The sequence below is a fragment of the Oncorhynchus gorbuscha genome, linkage group LG18 (assembly GCF_021184085.1).
Source record: "Oncorhynchus gorbuscha isolate QuinsamMale2020 ecotype Even-year linkage group LG18, OgorEven_v1.0, whole genome shotgun sequence".
In the NCBI taxonomy this organism is placed as follows: domain Eukaryota; kingdom Metazoa; phylum Chordata; class Actinopteri; order Salmoniformes; family Salmonidae; genus Oncorhynchus; species Oncorhynchus gorbuscha.
In genome coordinates, this window is record NC_060190.1 from 24,286,992 (window position 1) to 24,313,628 (window position 26,637).

The window sequence follows — 26,637 nt, forward strand, 5'->3', positions numbered from 1 at the left end:
TATACATGTATCAGTTGTGTCTTAATATTGCTAGATAGGCGTTTGACTTTTTTGGTGATGCCATGTCTAGCAGTCTAGTAGTCATGTCTAATTCTGGTTGGGGTTCCAACGTTATCAACCATGTTTTCCCAGCATGTCATTTTCATTAATGACATCAAAATGCATGTTTTTTCTCAAATGTTTATTAACTGAGGTTTTAAATGATGTTTATCTTGGGCATCATTCCATTTCACTTGAGCATCATTTGTTGCCATTGCTGTACAGGCTTCATCCATCACCGTGGGATTTAGATTTGAGCTGGGCGATCCAGAGTGATCGGAGAGTAAAGCAGTCGGGTTGAAACGAACACAGCTGGGCGATCCAGAGTGATCGGAGAGTAAAGCAGTCGGGTTGAAACGAACACAGCTGGGCGATCCAGAGTGATCGGAGAGTAAAGCAGTCGGGTTGAAACGAACACAGCTGGGCGATCCAGAGTGATCGGAGAGTAAAGCAGTCGGGTTGAAACGAACACAGCTGGGCGATCCAGAGTGATCGGAGAGTAAAGCAGTCGGGTTGAAACGAACACAGCTGGGCGATCCAGAGTGATCGGAGAGTAAAGCAGTCGGGTTGAAACGAACACAGCTGGGCGATCCAGAGTGATCGGAGAGTAAAGCAGTCGGGTTGAAACGAACACAGCTGGGGGATCCAGAGTGATCGGAGAGTAAAGCAGTCGGGTTGAAACGAACACAGCTGGGCGATCCAGAGTGATCGGAGAATAAAGCAGTCGGGTTGAAACGAACACAGCTGGGCGATCCAGAGTGATCGGAGAGTAAAGCAGTCGGGTTGAAACGAACACAGCTGGGGGATCCAGAGTGATCGGAGAGTAAAGCAGTCGGGTTGAAACGAACACAGCTGGGGGATCCAGAGTGATCGGAGAGTAAAGCAGTCGGGTTGAAACGAACACAGCTGGGGGATCCAGAGTGATCGGAGAGTAAAGCAGTCGGGTTGAAACGAACACAGCTGGGGGATCTTCGTGCAAAGAGCCGACTCCAGTGTCGTCTGAGGTTAACCATCTTGTCTTTGTGTTATTTGCATGTAGTTAGAGCCGCCACCACAATGCTTAAGATTTCACAGGCCCGGGGGGGCACACAACCAAGGGGGAACTATTAGTACATATTTCCGAAAAGTGAGTTGTTGGAAGTACTCGCTAAATGAAATGCAGACTCGTGTATATCTCCAGGAAGAGAGGGGTGGGAAGTAAATAGATGGTTTCCCTGATCGTTCCAAAGTAAATAAGTTAGAAAACTGTTTCCATCCACTTTATAGTGAAATCGTCTGGGTCCTATTTACACCATGAGCTATTTATCCGTCTTCACTAGTGCATCCATGACCATACGCACAGCTGAAAGGTATTGTGCCTTGGGAGAAAACCTTGTGAGGGGCCAAATCTCCTTGAGTTGAAATAACAGAAAAGGGATTAACAATCCGTGTGGCTATGTGGTTTAAATGCCCAACCTCTAACTTGATAGATTTAACAATTTAATCATGTGTACAAAAGGGTGAAAGTGGGGCTCCAATTATGGTGGAACCAAAGTAAAATCAAATCTGATCACAGGCTATTGCTCACGGACTGGAAACCATTTCGAAAACCAAATAACAAGCAAAGTGTTTAATATTGGTTGGGTTCGTTTAAGACGGCCAATAGAAATAGAATTGTGTGGCCAAGGCAAACAGCCTAATTGTTGATCAATCCTACCGGATACGACTCAAAACGTTCCCGTCCACACATCTGCATTTAGACAATTAATCCCAAACACCCCCCTCTTACTTTGAACGCAAACAAATCACATTTCCAGCCCCCCGCCCCCTCCCCCAAAAGGTGTGGGTTGACGACTCAACCAAACTGAAGCCGAGAGTGTATTGGGCACGAATTCTCACCACAAAAGTCTCTTAGTGCATTTCCAGCCCCTTTCCAGTGGGAGTCAAGTGCAGCCCCTTGGCTTTGTTATAAGCACTCCGCCACCCCCTGTGGTATCTGAGCGCCTCCAGAAACAAGAGGCACGCCTCACCCCCCCCCCATGAAACCCTCACTGAGCTGTCAAAGCGACGGGATTAACTTCAGGCCAATAACATGCAATTAGATTCATTTTCCCTCCTTAAGCCTATTTAGACCACAGCTGAGCAGCTAGTGGTCCCCTTTAGCTGAATTTAATTGTGTTTCTTGCACAATGAGCTGCGAGTTACAGGGGTTGGAAATGGGCAACCAAGGCGGGCCGTATTGTATGGTGGAGCGCCGGCTTCCGGAGCAAAGGCAGTTTGGTGACAGCAAAGACGTAGAGGAGGTGATTGAGGTTATCGTGGGGCCTCCAGGCAGAATTCTACAGAGTTCCCCATCCACGGCCCGAGGGGAAGACTGCTGGTGGGTGCTCTTTATGTCACTACGGCCCGAGAAACCGACACCGTCCTTAATCGTGTAACTTTGTGTGCTGTCCCTTTTACGGGCGTGCTAATCCCATTACTTGCAAATAAAGACGTAATCATGAGTCCCCACCTCTCCTGTTCATTTGCAGGCCTTATTTGCCATTGTCGGGGGAGTCCATTCAGCCACCATTGTGTGCCGACTGACAATCCCTGCTGAGTTGAGAAGGAGAGAACGAAGGTGAGGAGAAGACGAAGGTCGGAGGATGGGTGTGTTGGGAGCATCGTCACCAAATACTTCTTTCCTTAAAAAAGTTACAAAACTAGTGCCACTTGAATCCAGTGGGAAGCATGCAGCGATGATTTGACCGATTGATTGTTTCATCGTAGACAATACCATGCGCTTCACGTTTCTTTGAACACATTCACACCCGAGGCTTAATATAGATCGCTTTTCTCCAGGCTTCTTCTTCCTTTCGATGAATAGAAAGCTACCCTTCCATTCTCTATTCTTCTCCTGTCCTCTGCTCCCCATTCATTCAGTTACATAGGTGTTATGTACGTGTAACGCCATTACAGTGCTTGACTAATGAGAGACCATTGCTCTCTGTCTGTAGAATGGTGTACCTTTGCCAACTCGTTGTATAAGCCCATCAGCAGAGCCCTCTATCACATTCTCACTCGAGCAGAATGAGAGGCAGTAGCACCTCAGCAGCGCAAATCACAGGATATACAGTTGGGGCCCAAAAGTATTGAGCAAAAATACATAATACAAGTACTGAGCTATATTTTATGCCCCCAAAAATGAAAAAGTATATTATTTATATTAATACAATTGCTCAGAGAAAGGATAACGACACTGAGCCTTTCTCTAACATGTTTTATGAGATTGGAAAACACATAGGGAGGGATCTGAGACCATTCCTCCGTACAGATTCTTTTCAGATCCTTGATATCCCTTGTCTGCGCTTGTGGACTGCCTTCTTCAATTCAAACTCTCTTCAATATTCAATCGATATTTTCTGCACATGTATTGTTCTTTCAAAGGTCAAATCCACCATTGGTGTGAGGGGCCAAATACCAGCTGTGGGTTTGGCCCTCGAAAGAACAATGCATACGCAGAAAATACCTCATACCTACTGTAACATATGGTGGTGAATATGTGATGTTATGGGACTGTTTTGTGTCCTGGGGCACATGTTAAGGTCAATGGCATCATGAACTTTATCAAGTACTAGGACATTTTAGCCATGAACTGGGTTGCCTCCGACAGGAGGCCGCGCATGGATCTTCCAGCAAGATAACAACCCCAAGATCTAGACTTTGCAATTGCCTTCTCAGTCTCCGGACTTGAACGCCATTGAAAACGTTGGTTTGATTTGAAGAGGGCAGTCCATAAGCGCAGATGAAGAATATCAAGGATCTGGAAGGATTCTTTATGGAGGAAGGGTCTAAGATCCCTTCCCTGTGTTCTCTAGTAAAAGGCTCAGTGTCATTATCCTCGCAAGGGGATGGTGCTAGAGTATTTACAGTTTTCTTTCAATCGCTAACATGCATTGGTCAAAACTGAAGTCACATTGTCAAAACTCTTCATACAGTCAGCGAAACAGAAGTGTATGTGGACCAAACTGTCAATCATTGTGAATTGTTCTCACACAAAATGCATTCGATAACCACATTCTCCGAAATCTCCAACCACATTCTCCAAAATCTCCGACCACATTCTCCGAAACTCTTTTCTCATTCATACTCCACCACCTGTAAAACGATATATTTTCAGCAAATTTTCAAATGCTAACACACTGTTTCCAAAACACATTCAAAACAGAATGAATAGCAAATGTCGTGCATTTCTGCAGTAACCAGATTGAAAGGTATAGAAAATCTCAGCAGAATATTTAATCATTCCAAACACAGCTGATTGCAATTTCAGCTGAAAGCCTACCCAAGTGTCCTGTTTTTAGTCTAGTTACCAAACAGACAAAAGAGGACGGCTTCGAAATGATTTAGTTTGGAAACATGGATCAAGGAATACAGGTTGGTGGGGAAAGAAGAGTGGCAGGGAGAGGGAGAATGCGTGGAGGACAAAGGAGAGGAAGACCAAGAGAGGTGGTCTCTGATGAGATAAGGGCCACAATTATTGACCATGTTGTAAACCATGGTCTCTCTATGAGAGAGGACGGTTTTAAGGGTGCAACGAAATCTGCAGCGTTCAACAGTTGCGTCAATAGTACGAAATGTGCTTCCTTCAATGATAATTGAACTACATATTACAGTACAATACAGTATGTTCACATTTTTTACATGTACTGACATTTTAAAATATATTGATTGTTTTGTGTTTTTCAGTAGGATCCAAAGGTTGCCTCCCACAGGAGGGGGAGGCAGAATATTATCAGATGCGCAGGAAAATGCCATTGTTGACATGGTAATTGGCAACAATGCAATAAAACTGCGGGAAATTCGGGACAGAGTGCTGGCAGACAATATCACTGTTGGGAATGTGAATACGGTCAGCACAACGACAATGTCCCAGAGAAACATCAAATAAGGAGGAAGCAGTTGTACACTGTACCCTTTGAGAGAAACGCTGAACGTGTGAAGGAACTCCGGTATCAATATGTCCAGGTAAGATGTCTGTTCAATAACCAAACAGGGTACATTCCCAGCTATGCATAATGTAAAGTACTGTAAAACTGTGAATTTACTGTATTTTAGAGAGTGGTGGAGATGGAAGCCAGGCAAACTGCATATACATTCATCTTTGTGGATGAAGCTGGATTCAACCTGGCAAAAACGCACCGCAGGGGGAAGAAATGTGATTGGACAGAGAGCAACCATGGATGTCCCAGGCTAGAGAGAAGCTAACATCACAAAGTGTGCAGCACTGTCCAATGATGGTCTGCTGTTAAACAAACAACTCATTGGCCCCTACAATACAGAGATACTCATTTATTTTCTGGATGACCTGTATAATCAACTTGTGCCAGTGGAGGAAAGAGGGGAAAGAAACTACCCTACCTTCGTTGTTGTGTGAGATAATGTGGCATTCCACCACTCTGCTGCAGTCACAGACTGGTTTGCTGCACATCCCAGGATGTCAGTACTATTCCTGCCTCAATACTCCCCCTTCCTAAACCCCATAGAGGAGTTTTGCTCTGCGTGGAGGTGGAAGGTTTATGACCATCATCCACATGACCAGATGTCCTTACTGGATGCCATGAACGTGTGGAGACACTTCTTCTGAAGACTGCCAGGATGTGGAGACACTTCTCCTGAAGACTGCCAGGGTGTGGAGACACTTCTCCTGAAGACTGTCAGGATGTGGAGACACTTCTCCTGAAGACTGCCAGTGTTGGATTAGACATTCCAGAAGATACTTTCCAAGATGCATCGCCAGAGAAGACATAAGATGTGATGTTAATGAGAACGTGTGGCCAAATGCAGGAGAGAGGGAGAACTAGAATCCCCGCAGTACTGTACAGTAAGAGTGATTATACTATGCACGTTGTGGTTTTTGTAATTATTATTGCAGCCCTGGAACTTCAGGAATTCATTTTTTGTTTAAACTTTTTATTTTTCACAAGTAAATTACTACATGCAAAGACATATAAAAAAATAAAGTCTATTGAAGCAAATTGCTTAATTTCTGATTCATTCTTGTTACATATACAGTTAAAGTCGGAAGTTTACATACAATTAGGTTGGAGTCATTAAAACTCGTTCATCAACCAATCAACAAATTTCTTGTTAACAAACTATAGCTTTGGCAAGTCGGTTAGTACATCTACTTTGTGCATGACACAAGTAATTTTTCCAACAATTGTTTACAGACAAATTATTTCACTTATAATTAACTTAATCACAATTCCAGTGGATCAGAAGTTTACATACACTAACTTGACTGTGCCTTTAAACAGCTTGGAAAAGCTGTTTAAATGTATTCCAAGGCCTACCTTTGGGCCTCTTTGCTTGACATCATGGGAAAATCTAAATAAATCAGCCAAAACCTCAGAAGAAATTGTAGACATCCACATTTCTGGTTCATCCTTGGGAGCAATTTCCAAATGCCTGAAGGCACCATGTTCATCTGTACAAACAATAGTACGCAAGTATGAACACCATGGGACCACACAGCCATCACACCATTCAGGAAGGAGACGCGTTCTGTCTCCTAGAGATGAACATACTTTGGTGCGAAAAGTGCAAATCAATCCTAGAACAACAGCAAAGGACCTTGTGTTGATGGTGGAGGAAACAGGTACAAAAGTATCTATATCCACAGTAAAACGAGTCCTATATTGACATAACCTGAAAGGCCACTCAGCAAGGAAGAAGCCACTGCTCCAAAACCACCATAAAAAAGCCAGACTATGGTTTGCAACTGCACATGGGGACAAAGATCGTACTTTTTGGAGAAATGTCCTCTGGTCTGATGAAACAAAAATAAAACTGTTTGGCCATAATGACCATCGTTATGTTTGTAGGAAAAAGGGGGAGGCTTGCAAGCCGAAGAACACCATCCCAACTGTGAAGCACGGGGGTGGCAGCATCATGTTGTGGGGGTTCTTTGTTGCACTAGGGACTGGTGCACTTCACAAAATAGATGTCGGAAGGAAAATTGTGTGCATATATTGAAGCAACATCTCAAGACATCAGTCAGGAAGTTAAAGCTTGGTCGCAAATGGATCTTCCAAATGGACAATGACCACAATCATACTTCCAAAGTTGTGGCAAAATGGCTTAAGGACAACAAAGTCAAGGTATTGGAGTGGCCATCACAAAGCCCTGACCTCAATCCTATAGAAAATGTTTAGGCAGAACTGAAAAAGCGTGTGCGAGCAAGGAGGCCTGCAAACCTGACTCAGTTACACCAGCTCTGTCAGGAGGAATGGGCCAAAGTTCACCCAACGTATTGTGGGAAGCTTGTGGAAGGCTACCCAAAACGTTTGACCCAAGTTAAACAATTTAAAGGAAATGCTACCAAATACTAATTGAGTGTATGTAACCTTCTGACCCACTGGGAATGTGATGAAAGAAATAAAAGCTGAAATAAATCATTCTCTCTACTATTATTCTGACATTTCACATTCTTGAAATAAAGTGGTGATTCTAACTGACCTAAGACATGGAATTTTTACTAGGATTAAATGTCAGAAATTGTGAAAAACTGAGTTTAAATGTATTTGGCTAAGGTGTATGTAAACTTCCAACTTCAACTGTACTTTAGTACAGTCAATAAAGTGAAAAGGTGTTATTCTATAATGAAATACTGATTTACAGTATGTGAAAAATCACTTAAACCTCAAAGAGAAAAGTTCATCATTTATGTAAGGCTCCCAGTTAGTGTTTTTTAGGTCAGTGTGTTTTGAGTGACAATGTATGCTTTCTGAGTGAGAATTCAAATCAAATCAAATGCAGTTGGTCACATACACATGGTTAGCAGATTATTATTAAAATTATTCAGCCCCTTTACTTTCAGTGCAGCAAACTCTCTCCAGAAGTTCAGTGAGGATCTCTGAATGATACAATGTTGACCAGTCTCTCGATGTGCAAAACTGATAGAGACATACCCCAAGCGACTTACAGCTGTAATTGCAGCAAAAGATGGCGCTACAAAGTATTAACTTAAGGGGGCTGAATAATTTTGCACGCCCAATTTTTCAGTTTTTGATTTGTTAAAAAAGTTTTAAATTTCCAATAAATGTCGTTCCACTTCATGATTGTGTCCCACTTGTTGTTGATTCTTCACAAAAAAAATACAGTTTATATCTTTATGTTTGAAGCCTGAAATGTGGCAAAAGGTCGCAAAGTTCAAGGGGGCCGAATACTTTCGCAAGGCACTGTATGTCAACTAAGGTGACATATAACTACAATGGTTAAATTCCCCTATTTTTTATTATTTTTTTTTTACATATTCTAATGCCACCATTGAAATGAAGGTAGGATGCAAGTATTCAAAAGGCAAAGGTAAGACTTAAATCATGGTTTCCCAATGAAGTCGAGGCCGTTCTGCATTCCACGACATCTGGAAGCACACACTTGTCTACGTTTCAGCTTTCAAGACACTCAAGTAGATCAAGATTGACACTTTTACAAAGAGTATGTGTTCCTTAATACATTCACACCAGTGCACTCATCTTGGTCCTATCTACAAATGGTTTGTGCCATAAAAAGTAGCCAGCTAGACCCACAATAACTCATCCGAACGAGCAGCGGCATTGAAGTCGACATCGGGCCTCCCTCACGTGATTCAATCAGAGCGAAAATAAACACCTGAGAGCAGTGTGCCCTCCCACCACCACCACCACTTCAATCTGAAACACCTACTTGATGACTAAGCAAATAAATCCATACACTTTTTATGTTTGGCTTGGGGAGTATTAGTAAGCATATCTTTCCCATGTTATTCTTTGTCTGGGGTTGGGGGGTGGTTGAGATTGTTGCTGAGAATATAATTGGCATGGCCTCTCTGACACTGTCTGTCAGACTGGGTTCTAGTTGTCTATGTGCGTCCCGTTCTGCCGGGCCCCTGCGAGGCCACAGACGATGTTTCATTAAACAAGAGCGGGGTCTCTGAGGAGATGTTTGTGCAGCCTCCGTGGCTCCAACACACAGCGAGAAGAGCGCCCTCCATTGCGAACCGGCGCTGCTATAATTAGCTATGCACCCCATTTCATAATGGGTCCCCCGTGTAAGCCGGTCGGTGTATGTGTAAGCTGGTGTGTGTGTGTGTGTGTGTGTGTGTGTGTGTGTGTGTGTGTGTGTGTGTGTGTGTGTGTGTGTGTGTGTGTGTGTGTGTGTGTGTGTGTGTGTGTGTGTGTGTGTGTGTGTGTGTGTGTGTGTGTGTGTGTGTGTGTGTGTGTGTGTGTGTGTGTGTGTGTGTGTGTGTGTGTGAGTGTAAGGGGCTTACAGTGGTGTAAGAAAGATTGAGACTGGTCTTTGAGGGAGAATACTTTTGTCGTATGACTCAGGGAGAGAGGCCCATGGAAATGTTCTGGGTCATTGCCAGTGGTCACTGCTGATCATTTTTATTCTGGCGAAAAAAAGATTTTAACCTGAGGAAAGGGGTTGACACAAGGCACGTTTAATAATATCTAAATAGGTCAAAGGTTATATATTCCTCATTTAAATTTGAGGGCAACACAGCTTCAGTGCGACCTTGATATTACAACAGGAGAAATAAACAATTAAACACAATAGGCTACCTTGACAGAAGCACACAACTACCAGTGTATTCAAATAGTATCTTCTCTTTTAAAAGCACCTTGAAACCAGGGCTGCCAGGCGTGGGCCCATTCACTACGTGTCTCAGAGTGTTGATCTAAGATCAGGTGCCCCCTCTTATTCATTATGATTTAAAAAGGCAAAACTGAGCCTATATCAGCACCCTATACTCTGATTTTTTCTTTTTCTTAAACGGGCCTTTGACCATTGACATTTTGCAGTGCATTACTGAACTTTCCATGTTGCCTGTTGTCTGTAGCTTGTGAGGTGTGAAAGCACTTTCCTTTTGGCTAAAACTGGCACTTTTACTGAAACGTTGATTAATGTGCACTGTCCCTGTACATTTTTTAAATAAACTCAAACTCAAACTGAATGACAGATGTGGAAAGTGTTGAAGTGACTTTTATAATCTCCTTGAATGAGCTCGGTCCAAATCGGCAACCCTACTCCAAACTCCTATAGTTCCCCTTGTGCGTTAACAACTAACACAATGGATACTGAACCATTTACAAAACAGTTGCCCTTTCCTCATACAAGTCTAAAAACTTGATCCAGCGTGCATAAAAGGTACATCTTTTGGGATATTGGACCCTCTTCTTCAGCCAATGATAATAATCAGAGCTATTGAATGAGGGGATGATGAAGAGATACGGCATACAAAGATGCAAGATGTCCCATCTATTCCTGGGCTCCGGTGGAATCCTGCAGCCTTATAAGGTTGCTGTGGTGCACAGGGATGACAAAATGGGATAGCACGGGTTCAGGAGGATCGAGCAGTATTGCTCGGCTCATTGACAAGCCTGCGATGGTTTATAGAGCCTGGATCTCAATCAGAGCTTGTCACAGGGCTTCCGGGATAAGTCAAATACTACTTTACCCTTCTGATCAAACTGATTGCAATGCATATACATTCAAATGTGTTTTTCTTGCTCCAATTAAGAATGTTATTTTTGCACTTGAATCGCTAAACTCTGTAAGCAAATCTGATTCCGTGCAGCCTGTTGTCGGTAATCAACTTAAGTAGGATTACTTTTGTGGAAAGATAGTGAAGAACATGCACTCCCATTTAATATGTTCTACTACAGCTAGCGGTTGAGTTGATAAATCCCCTTTCTAAAGTTGCATGGTTCACATTGTTTTGGTGGTATAGCTGCACATCTCACTATGTCCATCTGCCAGTCATGAGAAATCAACGGCTCATATTTGCGTAACTCAACCTCCAAATTACACTGCAGTTTATGACAACAAAGTCTATGGCCCCTCCTCGGCTCCAAAGATCTATTTGTGTCTGTAAGCAATTTGCTCATAGGTTTCTGCTTGACTCCATTGTTTGGGTTGCTGGCTGTTCACCAAGATAATGAAGCATAATCGTTGAAGGACGTGGTAATTGCTAAGGTGTATCGTGGCATGGCAACAGCACCGATTATCTTACTTTTGACATCAATGCTCTCATTAAATGATGATGTCATCGAAACATGATGCAATTCTGCCCCACCCCCCGACCCTCACAATTTATCTTTGCAAACACCAAATATGCACAATATCTTTACCTCCAATTAAATTACAAAGCATCTGCCAAGGTTTGAAGAATGTTGCATATATAAAGCAACCAATAGTAAAATAGCAAGTTGACTTACAACAAAAGCACTTTTTTGAGTGTTTGTTTTTTCAAAAACACTTTTCTATTTAGTTTCATTGCCCGAAAGCAATAGCGCAGCAAATTGTTGACCTATCAACTCTTTCCATGATCTCTTTGATCATCGGCTGTGAATATATTATTTTTTTCCATAGAAGACTCTTAATTCTGGCTCACTAACATTTATAATTCACAAAACCACCAATGCCTGACCAAACAATTACTGTATCAAGCTCCTACACTTTTGAAACCAGTTTTGTTGTACTTCGTAATTCACCTCAGCGAAGTTTAACCCCTCATAAGGGGTGGCTAGAAATATTTGTATCTGTTTTCACTCAAACTTTGCTTTGAAAAGGCTGGTTTACAAGGTTCCCGAGCCAAGCGAAGCAAAGTATCCCTTTATTAAGTGTTAAAAGCTACCAATTAAATATGTGCTGTAAACCTGGTCAACTGTACTGAATGTAACTGTAAGGCGGTAGCACTTCACCTTAAACTTGAGTCAATTATACTTCCATTCCAGTCAATTAAGGGAATTAATCAGAGTTCTAATATATGAAATCTGAAATGATTTGGCATTAGTAGAATTCAATTAATTGAATTGATTGAACTTCATGTGAACTTGACCAAACCTGTAGGAAACCAAAATCAGTAGTCCTATATGTTGTTGTTGTCGACCTGCTTCAAAGCTGAAATCAGTCATAACACCAATAAAAATGTGCTAACATTTCAATGTTATGGACAGTATACATTACAGTATCTACCTTACTGTAGTTGTATTTCTGTTCATTTGTGATCTATAAATGATGCAGTACGTGCACTTATTTGGAGATTGTGTAATAGGGGAAAATACATCATCTGCCAAGGATAGTGAAACATTGGCAATGTCTGAGGCTCATTTTGGCTACGCGCAACAAAAGAAAGCTGAGCTTTTCCATATTCACATGTCTGAGTGATTTCCCCCTAAAGTTTCATTTCATTTGATTTAGACTTCAATCCGTAGCGCTGAAGATCCACATTACATCGCGATTGAAATGTAAAGGTCATTTCCAATTGAGCTGACATATGCAGCGTTTACCGTAAATGCAGTCTCCATGAATGAGGAAATATTGCGTTTAAATTTCAAACGCCCTATACCGCGAAACTTCAGCGCTACGGATTGAATCCAGGCCTTACCCATAGACACAGCCTTGTTCACACCGGCAGTTTGAAGTGACTCAAATAAAAAAATGTTGCATATCCATTTCGAATGTGTTCTGTTTCCTGCACAATGAACAGCCAAAAGGCACACGGAATCCGATTCTTCGTAGGTGGTTTGAAATACATATACAAATCTGATTCCTGGCCATGGTGAATGGTAAAATCTGATGTATTTGCCCTCAAAGTGGTTTTTAGACTGTTATTTGGCATACAGTGTATTGTTTCTTGCTAGCTACTCTGATGACAGTTTGACAAGAACATGTGGTAGCTTACTAGCTTGATAATTGTTTACAAAGAAATGAGTGAATGTGTTCGAAAGCTAAAAAGTTACCTACTTTTTTTTCAACCTTTATTTAACTAGGCCAGTCAGTTGAGAACAAATTCTTATTTTCAATGACGGCCTATGAACAGTGGGTTAACTGCCTGTTCAGGGGCAGAACGCCAGATTTGTACCTTGTCAGCTCGGGGATATGAACTTGCAACCTTTCGGTCACTAGTCCAACACTCTAACCACTAGGCTACCCTGCCACCCCATTGACTGCTGTGGCTAGCCAAAAAGGACTTGCTTTGGAAGTTGGATCATCATATCCTTTGAGGCCTTAAAAGTCTTCTTACACTATGATTTTGCAGGCAGGTCACCCGTGATATAAGTCATTATTTGACATTCGTCCATGTCTGAGGACGTCGGGAGATGACACAGAAACCAGTCACTAAGGGCAACTATTACCTTCCAGTAGGATTTGGTTTTTGCTAAGACATTGTGGATGGGGGTGGCAGATGAGCTTTAGACATCTGGTTCTAACGGTTGCATGTTTGAATCCAGCAATAATATATATATTTTTTGAACATATATTTTTTTGTATATTTTTGTTTTAAGCCTATTTCAAAACTTAACCCTTACCTTAACTATTCAGAGGTAATGCCTAAGATTAAGAATTCTGAGTTAATCCCTAAACTTAACCAGATAATTTGATGTTTGGAACAACTTCGAAATGTGACATTTGAGAAACATGGATGAACGTCTCATTCTGAAGTGAGAAAGTGAGAACATGTTGGATTTTGAACATTCAAAGCAACTGGGAAACGTCCATTGCAGGCATTGCTGTCACCGTAGCTTGATACATAACTTCTGAGTGATAGGAACCACAAGCACCACCAACCATCAGCCTATATCACTGTAGCCATGTCAGCAAATACAATTTGGTCACTTGTAACTTTTCTGATCTTTTGCCCAATTATTGGCAAAATAGCTGATCTGATTGGTCAAAAGACCAATTATTGGAAAAATAATCGAATTGGGCTCATGCACGCATGCAGACACACACACAGACACATACAGTATCAATCAAAAGTTTGTACACACCTATTTATTCATGGGTTTTTCATTATGTTTGACTATTTTCTACATTGTAGAATAATGGTTAAGACTTCACAACTATGAAATAACACATATGAAATCATGTAGTAACCAAAAAAGAGATTTGAGATTCTTCAAAGTAGCCAACCTTTGATGACAGCTTTGCACACTCTTGGCATTATCTCAATGAGTTTGTCACCTGGAATGCATTTCAATTAACAGGTGTGTCTTGTTAAAAGTGAATTTGTGGGATTTCTTTCTTTCTTAATGTGTTTGAGCCAATCATTTGTGTTGTGACAAGGTTGGGTTGGTATACAGAAGATATCCCTATTTGGTAAAAGACCAATTCCATATTATGGCATGAACAGCTCAAATAAGCAAAGAGAAATTAAAAACCATCATTACTTTATTAAGACATGAAGGTCAGTCAATCCTGAAAATTTCAAGAACTTTGAAAGTTTCTTCAAGTGCAGTCGCAAAAACCATCAACTGCAATGATGAAACTGGCTCTTGTGAGGATCGCCACAGGAAAGGAAGACCCAGAGTTACATCTGCTGCAGAGGATATGTTCGCTAGAGTTACCAGCCTCAGAAATTGCAGCCCAAATAAGCAACATACATATCTCAACATCAACTGTTCAGAGGAGACTGTGTGAATCAAGCCTTCATGTTTGAATTGATGGAGACAAAAAACACTACTAAAAGACACCAGTAAGAAGAAGAGACTTGCTTGGGCAAAAAAAAACCACGAGCAATAGATATTAGACCGGTGGAAATCTGTCCTTTGGTCTGTTGAGTCCCAATTTGAGATTTTTGGTTCCTTTGTGAGACGCAGAGTAGGTGAATGGTTTGAGCTTAGTGGGACTATCATTTGTTTTTCAGCAGGACAATGACCCAACACACCTCCAGGCAGGGTGAGGGCTATTTGACCAAGAAGGAGAGGGATTGAGTGCTGCATCAGATGACGTGGACTCCACAATCACCCAGGCTCAACGCAATTGAGATGGTTTGGAATGAGTTGGACCGCAGAGTGAAGGAAAAGCAGACAACAAGTGCTCAGCATATGTGGGAACTCCTTCAAGACTGTTGGAAAAGCATTCCAGATGAAACTGGTTGAGAGAATGCCAAGAGTGTGCAAAGCTGTCATCAAGGCAAAGGGTGACTACTTTAATGAATCTAAAATCTAAAATCTATTTTGATTTGTTTAACACTTTTTTTCGTTACTACATTATTCCATGTGTTATTTCATCGTTTTCATGTCTTCACTATTATTCTACAATGTAAAAAATTGTACAAATAAAGAAAACCCCTTGAATGAGTAGGTGTGTCCAAACTTTTGACTGCTACTGTACATACATATATCTAAATAATAATCTCACTGAATAACCTGAGTTCATATTACTGCCATTTAAAGGCCTCCCTCCTGGTAATACTTACACTGAGCCATTACCATTGCCGACCATCCGGCACAGTGGGAATATACACAACACAACACAAGCAAAAGGCCACATCCATAAATAAACACATTAATTTGTAAGGCTGACTTTTGCAATTAGGACTGCAAGGGGAAATATATCGCTGAGAAACCCTTTAACGAGCTTCCGTGATACCGCCTTGATTTTCACAAAGAATATCCCCCTCCAGTTCATCGTTCAAAAAGTGAGGGGAAAATATGGAGTGGGTAATGGCCATAGAGTGTCATAAAACCCCAAGGCAATTAAAAGTGGTCATTTTTCACCCCCTCTAAATTCTGTAGTACTTAATCTGCCCAATTTGATTACGAACGGCACAAATTAAACAATAAAGAGCTGTCTAATGACAAATTAATTATGGGGAGCAGAAGGGGAGCTGGGCCGGGGCTGGGGCAATACGTCAGCATCTGTGGCAGACAGGGTCTGCCCATAAGGGAGACAAAGTGCCTTCCCGTCCATGTGGTCCCCACTGATAGGGCCTTCATCACAGATCAGTAGATCCACGGCCCATAAATGCCGGGCCATAATTGAAAGTGCCAAAATCAATAGCGCTGACAGGCTTTAATTAAATTAAATATATCTACTGCAGGGATGGGGTTCCGACTGTGGTGCCGCTGGCCCCAATGACCTCGCTGAGAACTAACTCTCTCTCTCTCTGTATGCATGTAATGTGTGTGTGTGTGTGTGTGTGTGTGTGTGTGTGTGTGTGTGTGTGTGTGTGTGTGTGTGTGTGTGTGTGTGTGTGTGTGTGTGTGTGTGTGTGTGTGTGTGTGTGTGTGTGTGTGTGTGTGTGTGTGTGTGTGTGTGTGTGTGTGTGTGTGTGTGTGTGTGTGTGTGTGTGTGTGCTCTATGCGCATAGTGTGTGTATGGGTAGGACAGGAAATGTCATCATATGTCTTGGCAAAATTGTCTCCTGCTCTTCTTTACGCCCTACAATGACTTTGCATGATTGGCCAGGGATTCCACTCACCTCCTGGACTCCTTAAAGGGACTTAAACTTTTCTACAAATACTCACATTTCCAACACTCACCATTTGACCATTTGGAAGAAGAAGAAGAATTTCTTAGAACCCCAATTTGTCAGAATTCCTCCTCCATCCATTTTTGGGCTTTAATTCCCGCTCCATTTTCCCCCCATTAGACATGGAGAGGATCTCCAGCTACTTTACCCATGATCCCACTGGCCACGCGGGGAAACAAAGGGAGGCAGAGGACGTCACCTGTGGAAAAGCATGGCTCCTAGTCATTTCAAGCTTTGCCCCACATTTAAAGGATTAGGGGGCTGGAGTCAGCACAGGGTCACTGGGAGGGAGAGGGGTTGACAATGGGGCTAGGGTTGGGTAGAACAACCCCCTCTAGATAAACTTGGGCTGCAGACTATTGAGTCTTGTGAGATTATGTTGGAGTCAAGTATGCTACATAGTGATCTGGGGGACAGGAGAGGAGGTTGAGTGAGTGTTGCCATCCATAGCCGACAACACCCCCCCCCCTTCCTTTACGGATACCTTGTTGTTTTGGTTTCTCCAGTCTTGCTTATTTTGCTCAGATCTAAGGAGGGAATAAACCACTATAGTGCCTTATAGTGTGGGACTAGAATGTAAAGACAAGGTTAGAACGCAGATGTCACGATGTGGCACAACAACACCCCCAGAGCATTTCTTTATATCAAATTGGCACCTTTATACCAATTAGATCAAAGTTGTTTTTCACTTGAGCATTGATGATTCAATGACGATTCAGCAATTCATTTAAAGTTGTCTAGATTATCACCGTTGTTGTTCAGATATGCATTTGAACCCTTGATTTGGGGGAAATATTTTAGTTTTTGGGTTACAAGGGAGGTAGCAGAAGCTACATTTTCAGAAAGACATTCATATCATATCATACTTTATGATTTGTTTGTGAAAAGCCTGTAATTCTAGACTTCATGAAGGAATTTCAAAACCATGCAGCATTGCTGAGATTGTTCAATGAAATACTAAATGGCATTACAATATAATTATAGTAAGCCTAGGTCTAATATGTACATACAGTATCACATAATGTGCATACAGATGATTTGTTAACAGGGAAGTTCACCCTCATAGTTTCTGAATCTGTTTTCAGTGTATGGTAATTCCAATATTGTGTCAGATGGGGATCTTTTGAACAGGGTCTAAGTGTCAATAAAAATGTCAATAAAAACGTCACTTTTGCTGGTCATATCCTCAGGTAAATGGTTCATTTCTATCCTGTGACAAACAAAAATATGGGATCTATATAGGATTCAAATAGAAGGACTTGATTTGTAACATGAAACCTTTTTCAACTTTTAATCGGGATTTAATCATGTTTCCGTGACAGGAGAGTGCATTTCATGAACGTCTTGATATGACTATGTTAAATGCAACGTTTTTTTTTCAATTGAAAAGGCAGGTGAGTTTAATTCATGACTACATTGTCTAATCTGTGATGTTACCTTCAACGTTTTGTGTGTAACCCATTACAGAACACGAATAATTGTATATGGTGATGGTTTTTCAAAATATGACATAGGCTAATCATGGCATAGCAAATACCCTTCTAAATGTGTATATGCATAGGCCTACTGACATATCTATCTATCTATCTATCTATCTATCTATCTATCTATCTATCTATCTATCTATCTATCTATCTATCTATCTATCTATCTGTCTGTCTGTCTGTCTGTCTGTCTGTCTGTCTGTCTGTCTGTCTGTCTGTCTGTCTGTCTGTCTGTCTGTCTGTCTGTCTGTCTGTCTGTCTGTCTGTCTGTCTGTCTGTCTGTCTGTCTGTCTGTCTGTCTGTCTGTCTGTCTGTCTGTCTGTCTGTCTGTCTGTCTTATTAATTTATTATTAATTAGTACTAACTGGACTATGTTGAACCCGACATTGAAAGTTTAGGAGGTGACGTTTAGTCAATCGAGCAATTTGTTTTTGGATCATAGGGAATTAATGGGTGACAGCACTCTGATGACCTCATTTACATAATCGTCAGCATCTTCGACTCGTTTTTATCCAGCGTCTCGAAATTATTTGTTACTGCAGCTATTGCTTGTGGTGCGCTTATTAGGCCAAACACATTTAATTAAGAATACATTTAGCTAGTTCCTAATCAACAAGCGCACTGAGCGTTTGAAGAATGTTGGGGAACGGTAAAAAACGAATTCTATTATTCTCGTTAGTTAAATCAACTATTTGCATGACCTATATCATATTAACCGGGCCAATGGTTTGCAAATGATTTTATTAGTTGGCTTTCTGTTTAATGGAATGAGAGAAATAACGGGCGATCATTCAATTTCACACCAATACCTCGGGTAATTGAGTTATAGAGATGTCGTTGATTGAAGGATGGAAGGTTGTAAATCCAAAGAGCTACGCCATTTTATCTAACACGTACAGAAGATAGGGAGCCAGACAATAAGGGCAAGGGCGTCAGATTCGGCAGTTCACATCATGAAATTATTTGTCTTTTCATGTCATCCAGAGGTCATGTGCTTGTAGGAACATATATGGTCAACTGTAGGGTGAGTGTGTGTGTGTGTGTGTGTGTGTGTGTGTGTGTGTGTGTGTGTGTGTGTGTGTGTGTGTGTGTGTGTGTGTGTGTGTGTGTGTGTGTGTGTGTGTGTGTGTGTGTGTGTGTGTGTGTGTGAGTGTGTGTGTGTGTGTGTGTGAGAGAGAGAGAGAGAGAGAGAGAGAGAGAGAGAGAGAGAGAGAGAGAGAGAGAGAGAGAGAGATTGCATGTGAAGATATATTAGGTTATATTAACATGTCATATACGGACATTTGAATTAATGCCGGTTCAGACAAGCTAAATATGAGGGCCAGACAGAGTGCCATATGAAGTGATCATCATTGTTGACTACCCTTATCAATTAAAATATTGATATGCTTTGAAAAAAGTATCTTTCCATTTCCTTTTATTACCAACCAAATGTAATGAATATAGTACTAATAACGTCATCATAACATAGAAAATAGCAATAATAAATCATAGTTATTCATAGTAATTCATTAGGCTACTTATTTTCTGAGAGCATTTTGCTATAACATAATGCTTCAATTCCCAAATAACGAAAAGTATCCTCTGCCCTTTCATTAATCCGACACAAACATGTTTTATTGGCATAACAGGAACATACAGGAAGGTGTCTAGGTTGGGCTATATATATCGCTATATATACCGCTATTTTTTGCAAACTTTCATTAACTATTCTTAGGTGGACGTAAATGTTTCTTAAGGTGTAGAACATTCTCGTTAACACAAAGTCGCGTTTTTTAACAGTATAACTTATATTTTCAGTAAGGGTAATAAATGACTATTAGGCCTACCATTTTCTCAGCATGGCATGTCCATTGCAAGACAGGCTACCAAAACAGTCTTGCGGTACTTCGCCTGGATTCGCTTGACGGATGTCAGACTCCCTTGCAAATTATGAGAGTTTCCGAGCATTCGAGGAGACGATGTCACGCAAATATTTCCTTGAATGACACTGGCCTGCGAACAATATTGTCCCCTGCTGCGCAGGCGACAAGCGAACTGAAAACCCCTTTCTTTACCACGAGAGACTTTTTGCAGTCACCGTAGGGACACTCTCATCCCTGTCACCCGTGAAAGGTGAGGAGATGAATGGTGAATGCGTTCACAACCTCGGTTTGTACTTGGCGAATTTCTTCAACTTTGAGACTTGAATATGCGGAGTATAGCCACATTTTCTATGCATAAGATGATAAAGCTCCTTTCACCTGTAGTTTTTTTCATCACAGTATTCATTATTACGCGCTGGTTTCCTTTTGGGATGTATTCATCGTTCAGTTTTGAAGAATTGTTAGCAGATGTTTTTAAAACAAGAAACCGTATAACATATGATAGGCTGCGTGCCTGGGTGAAATCCGAAGCAACATTTTGAAATGTGAAAATCAATATCAAATTCCATTGTCACAAAAGTGATGAATAACTTAGGGACCTATATTCTCACAATGTTTTGCTGGAAGTTGTATTTTTATTTTTACGAATAGCCTATATAAATAGCCTATATAAATAGCCTATACTCAAGAGCATTCTAACGCACTACACTAAATACACCCATGCAGCATATAGCCTACACTTATGCTACTTGTCAGTGCTTTTTAAATTAAATATGCTTTATTTATGCTTATTTTCAAAAAGGCCTAGTGTGCTTGGATTTGAGAAAGGCAATATCAGTAAAACTTACCGTGATTATATTATCATTATAGAGTGATGGAAATGCCGACACACACGCACGCACACACGGTCGAGCGTAAATTACCCATACATCACCCATACATCGATGTAAAGTCCTTAAATATCCTGATTGAGGACATATTGCGCTATTGGTTTGATAGGCCGTAGATGTCTATGTAGGATACCATGTGTCCGTCGCAAAATTTGAAAATTCCCTCTTCCTGTCCTCAACTTCAAATCTATCTCCATGACTTCATTGGTTTGTTGTGTCAGTAAGAAAGGCGACTTTGAACATACACCTGCCAACTGCGCCAATAGATTCCAGGCGAGCCTGCAAGCTTTGGAGACTGCATGTCATGTTGAGGCTTAAATGACCATAAGGCATTGTTACTTACTGGCAGCAAAGTGCCTCGTTACGCCTGATTGAGCTAATTGCTTTGAAATATGATACATTATCTATAATTATGGAGATCTTGGAGGAGACTGTCGGCTGTCCCTTTAATCTTTCTGAAGTGCATCATAATGTCGAGATCAAATTAATTTAGGCCACTCAAAATTGGACATTCCATTCTGGGATAAGCGCTAGGATTTCTTAAAGAGACAGGGAATGTGTCATGACAAAAGTTCACCAGAGTTCGAAACAACCCATTTGTGGTTTAATGATTGGTCCATAAGGCGTCAAATATACGTGCGCTCCTTGACTATTTTATCAAAATGCATAGAAAAAGAACCTCATAGCATTTGGATATCCTGCCACTGTCATATACTTCAACGTCCACAAAAGGGTCAGCTAGACTGAAACTACGCTATAATATTCACATCACATGCAACGTGATGTTTTGGTTTTAAAACCTGAGAATAAGATCAGTCAGCTCGTCATATAAGCAATGTGGCCAGACGAAAGTCATTTACTTTCACCGAGTGCAAATATTTTGCCTGAAATGCCTTTTGACATCAGCAGTGCCTTTTATGTCTTTTAAGTCAAAACTGACAGACTTTGCATGAAAAGGGTTAAGACAACTTTCAGAGGCGACCACAATGGCCCTTTGTCTCGCCTCCCTGCCTCTTGACTCCGAATCAAAGGTAGTTTATGAAGTTAAACAAAGCTCCGATGAGGCTTACAGTTGTTTTGTATCTCAGCTCAGCCCTCATTTGTTGCCTCGGGATTTAAATAAAATTTGATGGTAATCGTCTTTTCCATGGCACATAATTATTTTTGAAAGGGCAGTGTCTGGGATTCTAATTTTCCTCCAGCACTATCCCTCTGTTCACAACGCAAATAAACTGAAGTAAACAAAGACTGTCTTTACCCAGTGCTCTGGCGCTCTTCGAGGGGAAATTTCACTTACTACATAAAGTCCCTCCTTTCTCATTTTCTGTGTCCTCTCTACAGCCAACCCGGGTGAAATATGCAGTCGCTTGACTAGACGTGGTACTGTATAGGCTGTCATCTGGGACTATTTGTGTTTACGAGCGAGGACCATTTTAAGAGTACGTTTTCGAGGATGGGGAAGTGAGCGGGAGCAGAAGACTCGTCGCAGGACTCAACTTTAATAAACAGACCTGAGGTCCCAGTGACTTCAAAGAAAGAGAGAGCGCGGTGCATGCAGTGTCACTCAATCTAGGTTATGGGCTTTAAGTGTTTCCCAAATATGCATAGTTGCAAATGTATTTCCCCCTGAGAACCGGATGTAGAATGAAGGAAACGCTAAATTACCAATTTGTGTGAAATTGTTTCAGGTATAACCAATGATTAGCCAATTTATCCCAAAACAAAAGTGGAATTTACAGTTAATGATGGATATTACAGGTAGGGTAGGCCTGTATAATACACCTAACAACAGTGGAAATAATGGATAGGCCACCTCAAACTCCTAAATCACTCCTAAATCATGTCACTTTGAATGGTGTAATTACACAACAACAAGAATTTACGCTCAAGAGTTGAGACAGCTTCAGAGCTAAATCACCACGTTCCCCTACTAAACGCAGTAGGGATGCCTATAGCCTACGTTACTTCCGAGGACACTCTGAAAATAACTAGTAGGAAGCATTTACCTTTTCTTCTGAGTAGCCTACTATATTACACCAGCTAGTATCCCATTTAAATAGTTGGAAATGGCGTGCGATCGGCTGAGAAAGCTAATTTTTCATGCTGAATAGTGTCCCAAGGCTAGGGCGGGCAAGGAAGAGGCGGGTTGCGCTCTTGATGCGGGTTAAAGATTTTCAATAGTCTCCCTAAAGTCGAGCGCTTTGATCATGCCGCTGCTGGCGCCTAAAAACAACATAACTTGTCTGACTATTAGAGGGACTGACACATCTTGACAGATTGTTTATACTTAGCAATTAGCGACGCAGACGCTTTCCAGAGAGCTAAACAGACCGCATGAAATAAGAATAGTAACTATTTTGTCGTGATTTTCGTACACATTTGAGATTGCATTAACCGCTTCATTTTAGTGAAGAGACAATTAAAAGAAAATATAGCTTACTATATAGAGTTCTAGGTTTAGTTATAGTTGAATGACTATGTGTCACGGTCGTTAATAAATCAATTTGAGATAAATAATGGAGATCAAACATAAAGGTAACCGAGGACACGTTGGCCCTATCTCGCTATATAAAAAAAAGCCGATACAGCTAATGTATATCCCATTAGAATGTAGATGTTCAAGTATTCTCCAAAGTAGACAGGTGGACTAAATCAATGACAGTCGTAGGTTAAATCGAACATAGGCTCCACGGTTGCCTCCATGACTCCAAATAATTTGAGACTTTAATGGATGTAGTCAAAGGGAAAGATCCCAGTGATCCCTCCCCCTAGCCCGATAATTACCCCTAAATGATTGCGAAGGCCTGTGTGTTTCAATATGATTAGAGCCCTGCAGCCATCAATAAAAATAGCTCTGCAAGAGGCCGATCACATAAACGAAGGCAGTAAACGTGAGGCAACATTCGAGAGTTTCTACCTTAACTGTTGAACGTAATAGCAAAATAAAGTCGTAAGACATATGATAAAGTAGTATAATAGTATAAATACCTATAGTAGCCTATATAATGCTTTGATAATCATTTCAATTTAACATGACACTTATCACGTCCTCTGATAAACCAATTGTTGTGACAGCCCACGGAACAATTACACAGTTACTGATATACTACTGCAAGAGTGCCACCACCACCACAGTAATAATAACAATAACACCAAATAAGATTGCTAATAATAATATGAATATTTTCTATATAAATGATTCTATTGAAAGTAACAACATGTTTTAATTTCTGTTGCTAATTGAATGTCTACCATGTCCAATGAAGTATTTGCACAATGTTTGTTAATTGCAAGTTGTAAAATGTAGCCTAACATTGTTTACTTCCCCCTGCCAGTCAAATAGCCAAGCTTCTCATCACATCAGTTGTGGCTGAGATTCCTGCTCAACTGGAATCTCTATGTCCCACCCACCTCACTTCTGATTGGATGGTGGTGTCCCCACGCCTGCCTTATAGCACTGCTCACCAGTGTGTTCAGATAAACATGAGGATGCCATCAGCATAGGAGCACATGAGAAATTTCTGTCACTCTACTTTTCGATACTTCGAGTGTTTACCTCCAAGTGAAGGCCAAACCTGTATGGCCCCAAATATTACCATGTCAGCTTTATCCATTGGCTTGAAAACTGAAGACATTCATTCGCGTTCGGTTCTCGTTGGAAAAGGCGAGATGCAGACCAATTTGATCGTGATGGCCGAGGAGGCAGCGATCAAGCCCAAAGTTGCGATTCTTCCCTTCAGCGTCGAGGCTCTGATGGCTGATAGGAAACCGAACAGAGACTTGACATCTCCAGAAAGGTCATCCATTGCGGGGACGTCCCAGGCGCTAGGCTCACGGATGGGCTCGCTTTCGAGCCTGGATAACTCGGTCCCCTCCTTGACTATCGGGTCGCCGTTCTCGGTAGGCGACATTATGAACATGCAAGAGGACGCAATGGTTAAACCCGAGAGTCCAGAAAGTCAAGACCGAAATTCTTGGATACAGAGCCCTCGCTTTTCACCTACTCCACGTAAGTTTTTGTAATTTGAATTTCTATTTATCCTTCCATAATGCGTGAGTAAATTGGGTGAGAAGTTTTGTATGATTTAAAGCAACTTACTGATTGTGGAAATTTTAGTTTGCCATATATATTTGCAGTTTAAGCACCTAGTTGGGTATTTTATCACATAGTATTTTCTAACGTCTCTGTTTTTACGAATTCATAGGCCTGGCCTATATTGAAATTATACTGCAGTTCCATTAAGTGTTTTGGATATAAACTATTTGAAAGTTTATGGAATTATTATGAATTCTACACATCAAAACAACTTTAACTCATCCATGTCTGTCGCTCTGAAAGTATGATTTTTGACGATGTTTTCTATCCTGGTTATTGCAGGAAGACTAAGTCCCCCCGCCTGTCCACTGAGAAAGCACAAGACCAATAGAAAGCCCCGGACCCCTTTCACCACGTCCCAGCTCCTGGCTCTGGAGAGGAAGTTTCGCCAGAAGCAGTACCTCTCCATCGCCGAGCGCGCAGAGTTCTCCAGCTCGCTCAACTTGACTGAGACCCAGGTGAAAATATGGTTCCAGAATAGACGAGCCAAAGCCAAGAGGCTCCAGGAGGCAGAACTGGAAAAACTAAAAATGGCAGCCAAGCCAATGCTGCCTCCGGCGTTCGGAATTTCCTTTCCGCTCGGTGCGCATGTCCCCTCGTCGTATGGAGGGTCGCACCACTTCCAGAGGCACTCCCTGCCGATGTCTCCCATGGGACTGTACGCTGCTCATGTCGGATACAGCATGTATCACCTCGCCTGACGTGAAGGAAGGACATATTCTGTGCCATGTTGACTATGAAGTGCTTCAACATAAACCCACATCGCCAAAAGACTACCTGGTGTTGAATATCACGACTGGATAGTCATAAGTAAGGACTGCCTTGTAAAAGTGCAGTCTTCCTCGGTATGTCAAGTATAGTCATCTACTTTGCCATTAGTTTGATGCCATGGTTGATTATTGGGTCACTAAAGCTTAGCTAAGCGCTGCCCGAGTCCACTACAAACTTAAACCATGCGAAAGTTTTACTCATTGGGTTTTGCACCAACACACATAAGACCCAAAAGGTAGGTTGGGCTCTCATCACTTCTGTGAACTGCTGTCACTGCAGACTAAGGATAACTAAGATGGTATATTTTTCACTTGCATTCATGTCAATGCGTAAAATAGTGGGTTACTTAATCCAATGTCAATTGATGCTCTTTGTTAAATTCGGAGAACCACAGCATTTTTTAAAATATTATAACAACACTGTCTGTTGTTTGAATGATTCCCTTCGGAAGGGATTTGTGTACTGTAAACTACTGTATATTTGAAAAATACCCTCATTTATATTGAATATATTTGTGACATAAATTAACAATAAATGGTTTATTCTTTTTCATTAAGCAGTTGCTCATGTTGATTGGCAGTACACATGACTAGATTCAGTGCTTGGTTTGGGATGAGAGGTGCAGGAGCTGTCTTTTTTCAAATCGGTCCATTAGACTATGTTCACAGTAATCCCCAAATGACATCATGCTACAGAGACATCTGATTGTTCACCGTTAAGTGTTCATACACCTTTTGACAGATGCAATTTCATGACTTTTCCATGACTTTGAACCACATTTCCATCGGTGGTAAACCAGTCTAGATTAGCCTGTATATAGACGTAATTTAAATTCAAACGTGCAAGCAGTTATTGAGTAGTGCCTATTAATTGCATATTAGCTAAATGCAAATTTGAATTTGCTGTTGACATTATGTTTTGTTACACTTTGTTGATTTTAGGCCAACTTCAGTATCCATAATGATGTGATGTCAACGTTAGAAAAGATCGAGTTCAATGTTCAATGAGTGTAGACTACTTGAATAATGGTTGGCTACTTGAATAATATTTCTAATGGGAAAATGACTAATATGCTGGGAAAATGTGGGAATTAGTCGTCTATATTTCAGACCAATCTACTCTAAAATGTATTTCATTTTTCTATACATTAATTCAATCAACAAAACGTAGACAAAATATGTTTCTTCAGAAATTGTGCGACTTCATTCGAAGCTATTGTTTAATA

The 26,637-nt window shown here is 41.2% G+C and overlaps 1 protein-coding gene across 1 annotated transcript; it reads left to right on the forward strand.

The window, feature by feature from the left end:
- The first annotated feature begins 24,031 nt into the window (after positions 1 to 24,031).
- Positions 24,032 to 25,964, forward strand: LOC124002421 (homeobox protein XHOX-7.1-like). Its single transcript, XM_046309789.1, has 2 exons — positions 24,032 to 24,554; positions 24,924 to 25,964. Exons 1-2 carry the CDS (start codon positions 24,056 to 24,058, stop codon positions 25,340 to 25,342), a joined length of 918 nt encoding a protein of 305 aa, XP_046165745.1. The 5' UTR covers positions 24,032 to 24,055; the 3' UTR covers positions 25,343 to 25,964.
- The last annotated feature ends 673 nt before the right edge of the window (positions 25,965 to 26,637 follow it).

Bases quoted from the DNA above. Each gene is read 5' to 3' on its own strand.
- LOC124002421 (XM_046309789.1), top strand. From the start codon at position 24,056: ATGAGAAATTTCTGTCACTCTACTTTTCGATACTTCGAGTGTTTACCT. The intron at 24,555-24,923 runs GTAAGTTTTTGT...TGGTTATTGCAG, and splicing joins TCGCTTTTCACCTACTCCAC to GAAGACTAAGTCCCCCCGCC.